The sequence below is a fragment of the Muntiacus reevesi genome, chromosome 19, assembly GCF_963930625.1.
Source record: "Muntiacus reevesi chromosome 19, mMunRee1.1, whole genome shotgun sequence".
NCBI lineage: Eukaryota > Metazoa > Chordata > Mammalia > Artiodactyla > Cervidae > Muntiacus > Muntiacus reevesi.
The window spans coordinates 39,574,128-39,589,285 of NC_089267.1; the positions used below are offsets into that span (position 1 = coordinate 39,574,128).

The window sequence follows — 15,158 nt, forward strand, 5'->3', positions numbered from 1 at the left end:
TGCCCAAACTGAAATGCAAAAAGTAAACAACAGAAAAACAACAAAATTTCCAAAAACTGTGAGATTATTGCAAAAGGGGTAACACATGTGTAACTGGAATACCAGAAAGGACTGCTGCTGCTGCTACGTCACTTCAGTCGTGTCCGACTCTGTGTGACCCCATAGACGGCAGCCCACCAGGCTCCTCTGTCCCTGGGATTCTCCAGGCAAGAATACTGGAGTAGGTTGCCATTTCCTTCTCCAACCAGAAAGGACAGAGCGAAATAAATATTTTAAGTTCTAAATGGCTGAGAACTTTCCAAACTTAAAGACAACAAACCACAGATCCAAAAAGCTGAGAAAACACCAAGGTAAATTCAAAACAAAACAGCAGAGGCATGTCATATTCTAACTGCAGAAAATCAAAGTGAAAGTGCAAGTTGCTCAGTCATGTCTGACACTTTGGGACCCCATGGACTGTATAGTACTGGAATGGGTAGCTGGTCCCTTCTCCAGGGGATCTTCCCAACCCAGGAATCAAGCCCAGGTCTCCTGCATTGCAGGTGGATTCTTTACCAGCTGAGCCACAAGGGAAGCCCCAAAACACTGGAGTGGGTAGCTTATCCCTTCTCCAGGGGATCTTCCCGACCCAGGAATTGAACCAGGGTCTCTTATATTACAGGTGCATTCTTTACCAACTGAGTTATCAGGGAAGCCCACAGAAAACCAAAGACCAACAGAAAATCTTGAATGAAGCCAGAGGGAAAGAGTGCTGGCTTGACAGCTTTTGACTGATAAAATGCCTTTTATCAGTCATCTTGAGGCTAGAGGTGGTGATATTTGATCATACCTGAGTTCTTAACCTGATGTCTGAATGTGGATAGGAAAAAAAGTTGCATCTTTATATTTAGTTTTCTCTAACTGAAATGTAGCATTTTTTCATTATGAATATAGGAGCAAACCAGAGTAGCAGTTAAGCAGAACTTGTGATTGTCACCAATTTAAAAATGCTGATAGGTTATATCACATATAATGCTGAGATCTTGAAATACTCTGTTTGAAAACTGCTGTAGTGATTAGACCCATCCCAAGATCTTATTTAATATGTTAAAGAAAGGCACATATTTTCTACAGGTTAAAAAAAATACTTGAATAAATGTATTTCAACAAATGGGTTTCTTTTTGTATTCCTATGTGTTTCATGCTTTTATCAACATCTGAGTAGGGATCTTTGGCACAAAAAGGTTAGGAACCCTCGGTATAAAAAATTTGGAACCCTCCTGTCACAGAACATGATTTGGATGTGCTTAAGACTGCACGGCATGAGATGTGTTCACTTGATGTTCACACGTAAGAGGGAGACTGGGAAACAACCAACCAACCATCAATTGAGAACTTAGGTTTCAGCCTGGGCTTTTCACATCTATCACCTCACTTAAACCTCAAAATGCTATCCTCATCTTACCAAAAGAAGAGCTGAGACAATATAAGTGATTTGTCCAAGGTCACAGAGCCAGAAAAAAGTAACACTGGGATACATATCTGGGTCTTTCTGATTCTAAAGCTTGTGCCTGTGCAATGCTGTCTCCCATACGGATTGCACAGACTGTTGGCAGTCAGGCCAGGGTCCACACCAGGACACCCTCCCTGACAGCCGGGGCCTCCGGCCTCCTGGGCAGCACTGTCCCTTGTGCTCACCCGGTTGCCTTGATGCCAGTGTTGTTATCAAAGAGGCCAGTGCAGGCAGAGACTCATTATTGTGATCTAAAAGAAAGCTAAACATTTTAAGAAAATTTGGTTATAAAACTGGAATGGTCATCCCTTCTTGGCACATGGAGACACTGCAGCTTTGTCATTACTTAGCTTTTTTCTCGGTACATTTCCTTTCCTTTCTGGCTAGATTATACTTTAATCCAGTTGTTTTCATGTTCAGTAAATCCAAACCATGTTTAACTGGTTTATTCATGTGAAGAGTCTCTGAGGTGAAGAAAAGTTTTGTCTTTTCAACCGCACTGGGGATTTGCTGTCTTCTTTCTGCAAAGGGATTTTCCTGGACCTGTAATCTGAACACTTTGACCTGCTGGTTGTTTTTTTTTTTTCCCCACCATGAGCAAATTTGTGAGGCTTGACCCTTTGTGTGCTGGGGAGCAGAGACAATGGCCTTCTGTGAATATCATCTCCTGAGGACAGTAGTGACTGAGGTTGGGAATGTTATTCATTTGCTATCACTTCTTCAGAGCCTTGCTGCTTCTCCCGATAGCAGCCACCCCATGGGCCTTGGCTGTACCCTTCAGGATGGACCCACATTCTGTTGGCAGCATTCTAGAGAAGTTTGTTCATGAATATTTTGGAAGTTGACAGTCTGACTTAAACTGAAGTAAACTGGTCTCTCAGACAACAGTCTGTGTTGGTGAAATGACAGGCCCTCGTACGCAGTGTCTGGCAGGAGACTAAATTGGCACACCCTTCGCAGAAGGCAATTTGGCAATAAGTATCAAAACTATATGCCCAGGAATTTCACTTCCAAGAATTTATCTCACAGACATACTTTCTGTTTTGAGGAATGATATTTATACAATATAGATATTTTCTCTGTTTATTAATTGAATATCTCAAAACAAGCAACGTTGGTTGCCTGGTGGGGTCATTGGGTAGGTGCCCCAAGGATGAGGAGGCGAGAGGAAAAAGCTTTTTTATTTTGGAATAATTTCAGATCTACAGAGAAGCTGCAAAGGTAATACAAAGAGTTCCCATGTACCCCCTCACTCAGTTTCCCCTTATCTTATATGACCAAAATATTTTGTCAAAATTAAGAAGCCAGCCTTGGTACATTATACTATTAACTAAACTCCAAACTGACTTTCACCAGCTTTTCTACTAACATGCTTTCTGTGCCAGGATCCCACCCAAAACACCCAGTACATTTATTTGTCATGTCTCTCTAATCTCTTCTGCTCTGTGACATGTACACATACCCTGTAGAATTTTTTGGATGTGTATCATATGACTATTAACTATTCAAGAATAAGTAAAGTTTTAAATGGACTAGACTTATAAACTCATACAACATTAGAACTGTAAGGAATCTTAGAAGCAATTCCATTTAAGCCCAACAGCAGACCCAGAGCCCAGGCTAAAAATCAAGAGGTGAGCTGAGGACTAGTAGAAAGGGGATAAGCTTTAAAGTCACTCAGACTTGGCCTCAAATCCCAGCTCTGTATCCTTGGGCCAGCGCTCTCTTTTGTCTGGATTCTTTTGTTCAACATAATGTTTTAAAATTCAGTCATGTTGTGCATGTGTCAGTAATTTGCTTAAAAGACCAAACAAAGGAAAAAACAATTCTTTAAGGGAGCAGTCATGATTTCTAAGAATTTGTTGAGAAAATGTGTTGGGACTTCCCTGGTGGTCCACTGGTTAAGAATCCACCTTCCAATGGGATGCGGGTTCAATTCCTGCTCAGGGAACTAAGGTCCCACGTGTTTGGGGCCAACCCAGGTGCCGCAACTAAGACTCAATGCAGCCAAATAAATAATTTTTTTTTTTTTTTAAGAAAATGTGTTTTCCATCCTTGATCTCTGTTTTGCAGTTTGTTTTGTTTTGACCACACTATGCAGCTTACAGGATGTCAGTCCCCTAATCAGGTTCTGAACCTGGGCCATGGCAGTGACAGCCCAGAATCCTAACCACTAGGCAACCAGCAAACTAGAGCTCTAGTTCTTGTGCAGAAATATGACACCACTGGTCAGACTTTTTTCCCTTCCTGGGAGCATGCAAGTGCATTGAGTCCTGGGGTCCCAGTATTGCTGAGGGGGCGGCACTTGGAAGGAGCCCTGGGAGATGAGTGAGAAGAAAAGTAAGCTCCTGATAAACACACTAACTCAGTAGACACATTCCACATTAAAAAGCAGGGGACTGGTCTTTCATGTGGACTGCAAAATTCAGATGTAGAAGCTGGGGAGCTTCTGGGTTCAGAGCAGCGGTGTGATCTGATTATCTTAGGCAGATACAGCACCTGCCTAAGCCTATGGTGCTGGGACCACCTGCATCAGGATTGTCAAAATGCAGGTGCTCAGGCCCCACCTCACACTTGCTGAATCCCAATCTCAAGAAGTGGGAACCAGGAAACTACATTTTAACATTTTTCATGGGTAATGTTAAACATTTTAACAATATTTCCATGTTGTTCCACATAATATAAACTTATTTTATTAAACATTTGGGTTAATAATTATCCAAAACAGTGAAAGAGGAAAACTATGGCATACACCAAGTATCAGAATTATTATGCCAGTACCAAAAAGAATTCTGAAGTTTCACAGATACTATAAAAATGCAAGTGATAGAATGTTAAGAGTAGTGTCAGAATGGAAAATATGTTCACTGATTATGTTAAAATATATAGGTATACATGTAAGAACCAGGAAAAAAAAGGTAAAAATAAAAATAGTGTAAGGGAGGTGGAATTAAAGATAATTTTCCCCTCCAAATTTCTTGTATTACTGTTAGGGGAAGCACACTGATTGAAACCGCCTGCCCTGGCCAGGCACCATAGTAACCATTTGCATGAGTTGTTTTATGACAGGAGATCCTGATAAGGAATACAGAACTAATAAGCCACCACCAACCAGAAGAGTTTGGGAAAGGTCGAGAGGAGACACTACCTGTCCGTCCACTTCCCAGAATCCCTCTCACTAGCATCCATCTTGACTGAGCGATGCGTGCGCCACCAGGAAAGACTCTGAATTAGAATGATTGGCCAAAGACCACCCGGAAACTAATCCCATCACCATAAAACCCAAGACAGCGAGCCACGCAGCAGAGCAGTTCTCCTGGGTTCCCTTACCTACTGCTCTCCACCCGGGTGCCCTTTCCCAATAAAATCTCTTGCTTTGTCAGCATGTGTCTCCTTGGACAATTCATTTCCGAGTGTTAGACAAGAGCCCAGTTTCGGGCCCTGAAAGTGGTCCCCCTTCCTGCAACGTTACTATCAAATAAAAGTCACTTTTAATGCTATGTTTTATTTATTTAAAAAATTACTACTCCTTCACCTCTGGCCTACCTACATGTATGTATGAGATATGCAACTAGGCACTGTGTGTAGCAGAAACTGAATGAGCCCCCTAATCCTCCCAAAAGGTAAAAGAGTCTCAGGGCCACCCTGATCACCAGCTCCCAGGATGCAGGAGGAAGCCTGGAGGCAATCTGGGCGGGGTGATGGGGCACAGAGTATGATTGCTCCATGCTCAGCTGCTGTTTATGGGGTTCCGAGGTATCTCTAAGGCTTCCCAGGTGGCACAGTGGTAAAGAATCCACCTTTACCCAGAGACCCAGAGCAGGAGACCTGGGTTCAATCCCTGGATCGGGAAGATCCCCTGGAGGAGGGCATGGCAACCCAGTCTAGTATTCTTGCCTGGAGAACCCCATGGACAGAGAAGCTTGGTGGGCTACAGTTCATGGGGTTGCAAAGAGTCGGATACGACTGAGTGACCGAGCACACACACAAGGTATCTCCAAGCAAGGGTTTCACGGAGGAGGAATGTGTCATTCCCTCAGGCTTGACAGCCTTTAACCTCACTTCTGAACTACAGATAATCCTGACCGACTGCTCCTCCCTGACAAGGCTGAAGTTGCCCAGTGGATAAAGAATCCACTGATCTTTCCTATTGCTCCCTTCAGAATCTGAGGGGACCTTCCTTTCAACTTCAGAGAGCTTGGGGTAGGCAAGGGGTAGCCTGAAGCACTGCTAGCAAAGAACTGGTTTCCTCCCTTTGATATTCAGCGCAGATAACTGCTGGGAGCTTACTGACCCCTGGGGAGCTGGTCACAAAGAGCTGAAGGAGTCAGTTCAAGGAGGCACAGCCCTCCCTGCACACCAGCTCTCCCCTCCTCCAGCCTGCTCACCGCCCCTGGATGCCCTGCTTCGAATCACAGGCTGCTGCCAATTACAAAAGCACTCTTAACTCTGTTTCACAGCCCCTTGATTGATAGCACTGGTGAGTGAAATTATAAGCCTTAATGATCACGTTAATTTCTGGGGAAAGGGAAGCGGTCAGAAGAGGTTCTCAATCATAAGCACCACAATCAGCTGGGTGAGTTCAATGACAGGCCAGAGCAGGGATAAAGGGGAAAGAATTAACTTTTTTAAAGGTCACCATTGCGTAGGGGGAGCGCAACCAGGCATGAGGAACGAGGGACACAGATGATCTGGAAGCCTGAACGTGACTCCAGCCCCAGGTCTCCCAACCAAAGGCCACATCAGGGCTTCTCATTCTTAGCTGCACACTGGAATCATTGGGGAACTTTCAAATACCTGGGCCCTGCCTCAGGGATTCCGGTGTACTTGCTCTGGTGTGAATGCAGCCTAGGCACTGAGCATTTCAAAAGCTACCAAAGTGATTCTATGTGGAGCCAAGTTTGAAAACTCCTTGTCCAAGTGAAAGGATTTGGTGAGCAAGTAGTCAAGGTTGAGCACCTTTGGAAATCCAATCCATCTCATTAGTTGGTGCCCCCAAAGAGGAAGGGAAATTAGGCATCATTAAGCCTAGTGCTCCTTTGCACAGATGAAGACACTGATGTGCAGAGAGGTTAACTGACTTGCCGGAGATCACATTGGTCATAACTAGATCCCAGGTCTCCTCACCCTGGCCAGCACTCCTTCCTCTAGGCTCATGGCTGGGTTAGTGCAAAGATGCCCTGGATAACACTTGTGGGACAAGAGCTGGGAGCTGTTCTCCAGCCTTCACAGTGGAGGACCCCAGGCCTCCACCGCCACTTGCTCAGCATCCTGAGACATAACCACTGAAGGACTTTAGAGATACTAGGGCCACAGACAGACTTAGACTGACTCCTTGAGGATCAAACCTATGACCTTGGCTTCCTCAGTACTTGACCCTACTCACAGTTTCCCAGCAGAATATTGCAACACTTTGGTACGTCAGAAAGATGCCTAGGCTATGTGGCAACATCCTGGTTTCTCCACTGGAGAGAATGTCTTCTGCACATTGCTGACAAGTCCAGCTCAGCAGTGGTAGAAAATGCTGACCACCCTCCCTAATGGTTTATATGCAAGTCAGAAGTATTCAGGGGGGGGGGTGGAAATATCACTTCATGTTCCAAAATGAGATTAAAAAATCTAAAATTGTGATTTAAAATACAAACTACATTAAAAAAAAATTAAGCCATGTGTCATAAAGGTTCTGGAACTACTCAAAGAGAATTATTATTATTCTTCAGTTTCCATAAATGATTTTTTTTCTTTTCTTTTCTTTTTTTTGCACAATCTTAGTTCCCTGACCAGGGATTGAACCCAGGCCACTGTAGTGAAAACCCAGAATCCTAACCACTGGACCATCAGGGATCTCCCTCTGTAAGCAATTATAAAAAATGTTATTGTAAAATGAATGATTTGAAAGTCTTAGAGAAGCTTCTTAGCACCAGAAAGTGTCTGTCAAGTTCTTTCTATATTTTCATTTATCCAATGTCTCTCAGCCTTCATCATGATATGGGTGCTGTCAAAAGTTCATATAAGTGGCCTGGACTGCAAAATTTAGGGAACCAAGCTCTAACCACTGGTGCAAAGTGAAACCTACTTCATCAGTCCACTAGCAGAGGCATATTCATAATTGAAACATATGTATTCTCTGTATTTTTCTAACAGCTTCTGAAGTGTTCATCAAGCCTGTGTCTGATTAAGCACTTTTAAATTCTGAGCAATGCAATGGGCTCTCTCACACCCTCTTGGCAGGAGTGCAAATTGATGCAACCCTTTTGGAGAGCCATTTGGTTGTATGTATCAAAATTAAAAATGCATACAGTCTTTTTGACCCAGAAATACCACTTCTAAGAATTTATCCTACAGAAAAACCCCACAAGTTCACAGAAGTGTACATAGAAAGATGGCACTTTGTAGTTTAATTTATGACAGTAAAAAACTGCAAGCAACCCAAGTCTACCAGTAAGGAATTTGTTGGGTAAACTATAGTCCATACAATGAAATAGTAGGCAGATGGTAACACGAATGAGGTAGAGCCATATGTACCATCAGGAGACAGAGTCACACATACACAAGTAACTTGCAGAAAAGTAGACAGTTTCCTTTTTTTTTCTGCTCTCTATCTTGTTTGTTTTTCCCCCAGTTATATTTAGAAATAATTGACATACGTCACTTATAAGTTTAAGTTGCACAGCATGATAGTTTGATTTACATGTACTATGAAATGATTACCACAATAGGTTTAGTTAACATCTATCATCTCATAAATAAAAATTTTTTAAAAAGCAATTTTTAATTTTATAAATATTATGAGATGAAGATTTAGTACCTCCACCACTTCTCCCTCATCTTCTCCCCAAAATTTTATCATACTTTTAATTATACCAATAATTAGCATTTGTATCATTATAACAATGTGAATATTGTTCACTATACAACCTATTAGAAAACTGTGATTTTATGTCCTTTCTTTTTTTAAAACTGAGATATGATCGAGCTACAACACTATGTCAGATACAGGTGCACAACATAGTAATTTGATATTTCTTTACATTACAAAACAATCTCCACAGAAGCTTTCTATTTTTATTTTTTTTTTTTTCTCTCTTTTTTTTTTTTTTTTTTTTCTCTCTATTTTTATATAAATGATTAAAGACAGCAACCCCAATGCTGGTCTCTAGCCAGTGGGTTCAGTTCTTGTGCTCCTAAATTGTACTGAAACCTTGAACTGTAAGTGGTAAACTGGGAATCTCAATTCAGTTTCTAAACATCCTCCATTCTGTTTCCCAGAATCAAAAAACAACTAAAAGTAATTCAAACACAAATGTGAGACTCCATATCTAATTGTCATTGTATGCAAATACTACTTTAAGATGACCCTCCTAGATTTAGAAAAAAAATTTGTCAAAGGAGAAGCACTGAAGACTGTTCTTTGACTACTGTCATCACTTGACTAGGTTCATCTTCTCTTGCTTGTATATGCAAATTGTATATACTGAAACTGCATATCTGGAATTTGTATATTCCAAGACAACTGTGGCACCTCCCCCAAAATATCAGCCCTAGAGAATGTCTGCCTTAAAATCCAAGCAAGCAGAGGTTCTTAAAGTATCCAGCCTGCATACAGCAGAGATTCCAAAATCCCAGAAGACATTGCTACTGGATTTTTAATTCTGGGCTTTGTCAAATATTGAAAGTGAGAGTTTTGTTTTGCTTTTAAACTATAGTTGATTTATGACAGCCAAGTTTGATTCTTCTATGTAATGGCAGAGATGCCCCCAAACAAAGGCAATTCCACTGGGAAATCAGTATTTTGTGACATGTTACAGGAAACTTACTCCCTTTTAACTTTGCTGAGAATATTTCAAATAGAATTAAAGCAGATTAGGACTGCAATAGCTTTTATTACGGTCAGTGAGTCCCTCCTCTTCCATGGGAAGCATACACTCCCAGCCCCCGTGAGGCTGGGTTTGGCCACGTGTTTGTGTTTGGCTTTGGCCTGTGGAACGTGAATGCATGTGATGGGAGCAGCAGCTTTAAATGTGTTTGCATGGTTTGGTTCAGCCCCATGCACTTTCGCACTCTGCCACACAAATAAGTTGCTCTAGAGAAGATGCTAGTCCAGAATGAAGAAACCCTGGATCCCATTTGCATCCAAACTGAAGCCAGGTGCCCAGCCCAGCAGTCCCATGAACAAGAAATACAGGTTTGTTGTTGGAAGTAATTCAGCATTATTGAAGTAAAAATTGACTAATATGTGGATGGACAGCCTTGAATCCATTGCTATTCTTCACCAAATCTTGTCATTGATCTTATATTTGTTTCCAAGTCTCTTTTGTCTTATGAAATAGACCATTTCAGAAACATTTGAAGGAGGGTCCTCCTGATACCCTTCACCAATCCCACCACTCCCAAAGGTTTTAGTTTTTACCATACTCATGTTTGTTTTTAACATATGCTATACATTTGTATATCTATAAACATGGTGGAGTATTGTTCTGTAGGTTGCAAAACTTTATATAAAAACCAATCTTTGCATCCTCCGGGATTCACATACCACCATTCCCAACATCATATTCCAGATTTGCCCATGTTATACATAAGCTCTAGTCCATTCACTTTAACTATTGTAACACCATCTGTATTTACTGCAACGTGTCTATTCTCTGCAATATTGAAAAGAACATTCTTGTACACGTTTTTTAGTATCTTGCTTTTCTTTAAGAGGAACTTCTCTTTCTCAGTGGAATCAGTGGAATAGGAGTGGGTGGCTGACTGAACTTCCACACATGCTATCTACCAAGCCAGTTTAATCAAGAGATGCAAGTATTTCTGCTCCGGACTCTTGGTGGAGATGTTGCCCAGGAGGAACCCACAGTGCCTGTGGTCTTCAGCACCTCTGATTTCCATCACTGGCTTCTGGCTCTGGGACCAGTGCCCTGAGATTTGCTGGGAACATCTGAACTCACTTTCTACTGCTCCTTGCATGTCTTACTCACCAATATGGTTCTTCACACTTTATCTTTTTTTATCATTAAATAATTCTTAAGTTCCTGGTGAGGACTGAAATGTTGGCAAGAGAGTTAGAGACTGAGGAGTAAGTAAATGAAGACTCTGTTAATCGGCCTCTTTCTTCCTCACACAGCAATTTTTATAACAGATGCAATTACATTTGAGAGCGGCGGAGAATGGAATCTTATGTTTTATTTCTTTATTCATCATTTTTACAAATGGGATTCACTGTAAAAAGGAAATTGCCTTTGTGGTGCAGTTCTTCAGGCTGCAGTGCTCTGAGCTTCAGTTTTTACACCAGCTACCACTGCTACCTTGCCTCTAGTGGATGAGGACCGGCCAGGGATGGAGGCTAAGAAACCAGGCAGAGTTCATTTAAATTCAATATATTTTTTATTCTTTGTAAATACAATGAGTACAACCTTTTAACTTCACAAATCAGTTAATTCCACTTTGTACAAGGAAAGTTTTACTCATCCTATAATAGTCCAAGTGCTGAATATTTTTCCTCAGTGCTAGTACCTAATAAATCAAAATGTGAAAAGTACAGCAGCTATTTTAAAATGTTTGTTTCTACACTTCCATAAGTAGAGATTCATACCAAAGGAGCAGCTTACAGTGTAGGACGAAGTGTGTGTGTGTGTGTGCATGTGCAGGCATTCAAAGCTTTACTAGAAACCAGTTTTCTGAAAGGCATTGAAGAGTCTCAAGCTGTTAGCAGTGGATCAAGAAGCCTTTTAGCATCCATCACCTTGAAATTCCTTCTGGTCTCATGTCCCTGTTCATTTACCATCTGGTGTGACTCACTGAAACATGGACCCCCACTGGACCCCCCGTTTGGACCCCCACTGCCTTTGGTTTCAGCACTATGTTAATGGGACAGCAGTCTGCCTCACTCCATCATTCATCTCCACTTTATTTGGTTTTGCTGTTTTTATTCTTCCTCTCGCAACTTGGGTTCTTTTAGTAAAGCTCTTCTAATTTTGAGATGTTATCCAACCTGAAGTCGTGGTAAGAATCTCATTTTCGTCCACCAATTCCTTTGACAAGGTTGCCTGGCCTATGGTACTGAGAAAGAGGAGGAGGAGGAGGAAGGGGAGAAGGAAGGGGAGAGAGAAGGGAAGGGGAAGGAGGAGGAGGCAAGAAAGAGAAAGGAAAAAGATAGAGAAAAAGCAAATCTCACAGCATAAGCTACCCTTCACATATTAATTCAGTTCTGAAGGCCACTTTATGATGCAGTACAATAGAAGGGAAACTTTTGATAAAACTTCTGATTTAAAACCTAACCATTATTTTTAAAATAAATTCTTCAACATAAAATAGTTCTGAAGGCTGCTGTATGATGTTATACGCAGAGCTATATTTGGTTACCCAACTTTATATGCTAAAAGGGAAAAGAAAGTTCTACTTATGTTTCACCTATTGGTAGTTCAGTCTGATCTTCCAGGTAAGAGGCAGAGTGGCATGGCCTGTGGCAACCCCAAATTCGGCCCCCTCCCAGGGCATGGCAGCAGGGAGTCCTCTCTGCTCAGGCGATCCTTCTACACCCCGTTCCTTCCAGGCTGCCCTACCCTGGGTGAGGCAGCAGGTCAGAGCTACTGGAATCGTTTCGTGTCAATTGACATTTCTTTTCTGAAGGCTACACATTCCCAGGTTTATGCTTCCTGAAGGGTTTGTTAGTTGAGGTTTGTTCTCCATGGGTAGAAGTTCATCAGATACTGTCCCATCCTGAAAACTGGGGACTCGGAGAGCTTAGATATCACTGGATTTGTACATATCTGAAAGCAGTCTTGTAATTGGCACATTGCCGATGGTTTTTTTGAAAAACACTTCCTCTATGGTTGATGGGCTAATAGAACGTAAAGCTGGCAAAAGTAACAGGAGTTTTCCAAAGCGACAAGGTTGAGTGGGGTATCTGGAATAGGAGAAGCCATGAAAGCAAGGTAAGATCCATCATGAACAGGCTTAATATCTGTCCTTGAACACACATCATCTTCAGCATAACTTTCTGACTGAGCCTCTTTAATAACACACTACAAGGTCCTATCCAGGTGGTACTGTCCCTACTCGGCAGGTGGAATAACAGGCACAGGGAACATAATGACACTGCCAAAAGCACGTGGTGACAGTCTCATCATTAGCACAGGGGTTGCATTTTGTTTGGAAAAAAAATTCATTTTAAGAAATATGGTACTCAATTTAGACCAAATAATAAACTTAAGGTTGCTAGTGTAGACACCAACCACTAGTACTGATGAAAAAACTAGTGACAACATCCACATTTTCTGATTCTCAAGACTCCTTCACCAGGCTATTTCCCTCAAATGAAATGGATTCCTTTTCCAACCAATTATCCAAATTATTATTCAGGCACTATACTTAGTCACTCTCAGGAATAATTCCATCTTTATTGCACTGCAAATTAAAGATTAAGCTCTGTTGCATGGCAGTGACACCCAACTTTCACGTCAATGAAATTGGCATATAATTAAAGATGTGAGAAATTGCTGAACAATTTCCTCTCTTGATGTCCAACACATATCTGTACTCAGATGTGCAAGTTCAATCTTCTGCTGCTTTTAGATGCCTATAAGCCACCTCCTCACTGCAGCTCTGATGCTTCTTCAGTCTATAGCTTAGAATCAGGTTATCAATAAAGGAGGGCTCCCTCCACTGACCCAAACCACCCAAAGACTGAACCTAAAGTTCAGACACTTATCTGTGACTCAGCCAGGTTCAACTCATGGCCACAAGTGCTAGAAACTGACAGATAGCATATCCTACACAGGAGTTAGGTAACCGAACATTGAAGTTAAATGCCCAATAACCCCACGGTGCAGGGACCAGGGGAACAACTTTCATGCTTGTCTCTAAGTTTTGAGCACAAGAGAGTCCCTCTCTTCAACCTGATCCTAGGCTGACAATTCATTCTGGGCCTCTGAGGATCTCATTTGGCTCTTTCACTGCCCAGCCAGACCACATTTAATAATGTGGAATGGGCATGGTGGAGCCTCCCCACAGGAGAGAAAAAAAAAAAAAACCACCACATATATCACATTTGCTCTCCTTGCTGAAAGCATCTCCTATGTTTCCTGGAAAGTAGAGGAAGACCCATGTTCCCCTTTCTCCTTGGCCACTTACTCTCTTCAACAACTCTGTTTCCTTTCCCAGGCAGGCAGAGAGAAGCCCCTGCAGTGGGTGGGAAGTAGTGGTGGCCTAGACAAGCCCCCATCGTGCCTGCAGCAACCACTCAACCTGCTGACGTGTCGCCCAGTGGGGAAACACTGGGAAATAATGACAGAAAGGATGGCTTTTGGAGACTTTATAGACAATTAACTCTTGATTTTCCGTGAGGAGATTATCCACTCACCTACTCACCCACTTCTTTTATCCTCTAATTAGGAAGGGGCTGGTTAGTCAGTCAACACAAATTGTTTATTATATGTGGAGTACTGTACTACCCAGAAACAACAACCATGTGTGTGTGTGTGTGAGACAGAGACAGAGAGAGAGAGAAAGAAAGAGGCTCTCTGGCTGCTCAAAATTACTTTATAGAATATCTAGGCCCCTGACTCCATCTATCAGCATACATAACTGGAAGTTTTCTTGTTTCAGGTGTAACTGTTCTGTGTCTATCACAGATCCATGTATCTGACTGTCAGTTATATAGTTTATTACATGTAACTAAACTGTTCATTATTATATATGGTTATTACACATAGTCATATATAGTTTGTGTGAAATGCCAATTTCTAGCCCTCTCCTTATGTCCTAGATAGGGAAATCACTTACAAGGCTGTAACAGTTAGGTCAGCTTGCAGGTTTAACAATTAATGCACAATTAGCTCAGTTTGCAACATTAACTTTTCATTTGGATTTCAGATTCTTCTAGACAGGAAAGTGCTAGAGGAGAATATTCACTGACTTGAAGGAGCTAAGAAGGTATAGTTAGTTTTGTCACATTTATGACTCTAGACATTAATATTAAATTATAGCTATAGCTGATATCATGAAATACAAAGCTCATGTCAAAGTAGATATGTTCGTTCCCTTAATAATTTCTTTGTTTTGAGGGCAAGGGAGAAGTAGTATACTTGTCATTTCTCCAAAATAGACTTCTGTTAATTTGTGGTTTAATGCTCTCAGTTGCTTCAGTCACGTCTGACTCTGTGCGACTCTACAGACTGACTATAGCCCCCCAGGCTCGTCTGTCATGGGATTCTCTAGGCAAGTATACTGGAGCGGATTGCCACACCCTCCACCAGGGGGTCTTCCCAACCCAGGGATCAAACCTACTTCTGTTACATCTCCTGAACTGACAGGCAGGTTCCTTGCCACTAGTACCACCTGGGAAGCCCTTAACTCTCTCAAGCTAAAAGCAGCTCTCGAAATGTCAGGTTCTCTCAGGCTCTCCTTACTCCCTCTCTGGCATCTCCCCTGGCACCTCTACCAGCCCTTTCTCTGGCTCCTGTTGGTTACCTTCTCCCCTGCTGGAATCCAAGGACCATTCACATGTCTTCTCCACCCACCAGACTTTCCAGATTTTTTTTCCCCACTCCACCCAACTAGAATTCATCTCTCTCACTCCCCACTTTGCTTTTTCTCTTCCCTGGTCTGATGAACACTTCTGCCTACTTCCTGCAGTGATAATGGACAGTCCTTTCTCGTGTGCCAC

General features: G+C 42.0%; 1 protein-coding gene and 1 non-coding gene across 2 annotated transcripts in view; both read right to left on the reverse strand.

Annotated features, from left to right (window-relative positions):
- Positions 1-7,264: 7,264 nt before the first annotated feature.
- TRNAE-UUC (transfer RNA glutamic acid (anticodon UUC)) lies at positions 7,265-7,336 on the reverse strand. The gene has a single exon. It is a non-coding gene; the product is annotated as a tRNA-Glu (tRNA).
- Positions 7,337-10,910: 3,574 nt separating this feature from the next.
- NR2E1 (nuclear receptor subfamily 2 group E member 1) overlaps positions 10,911-15,158 on the reverse strand; it is a 70,524-nt gene continuing 66,276 nt past the window's right edge. Inside the window, exon 11 of the mRNA XM_065911405.1 lies at positions 10,911-12,398. Coding sequence (XP_065767477.1) covers positions 12,236-12,398 — 163 coding nt within the window. The 3' untranslated portion in view covers positions 10,911-12,235. The remainder of the gene's footprint in view (positions 12,399-15,158) is intronic.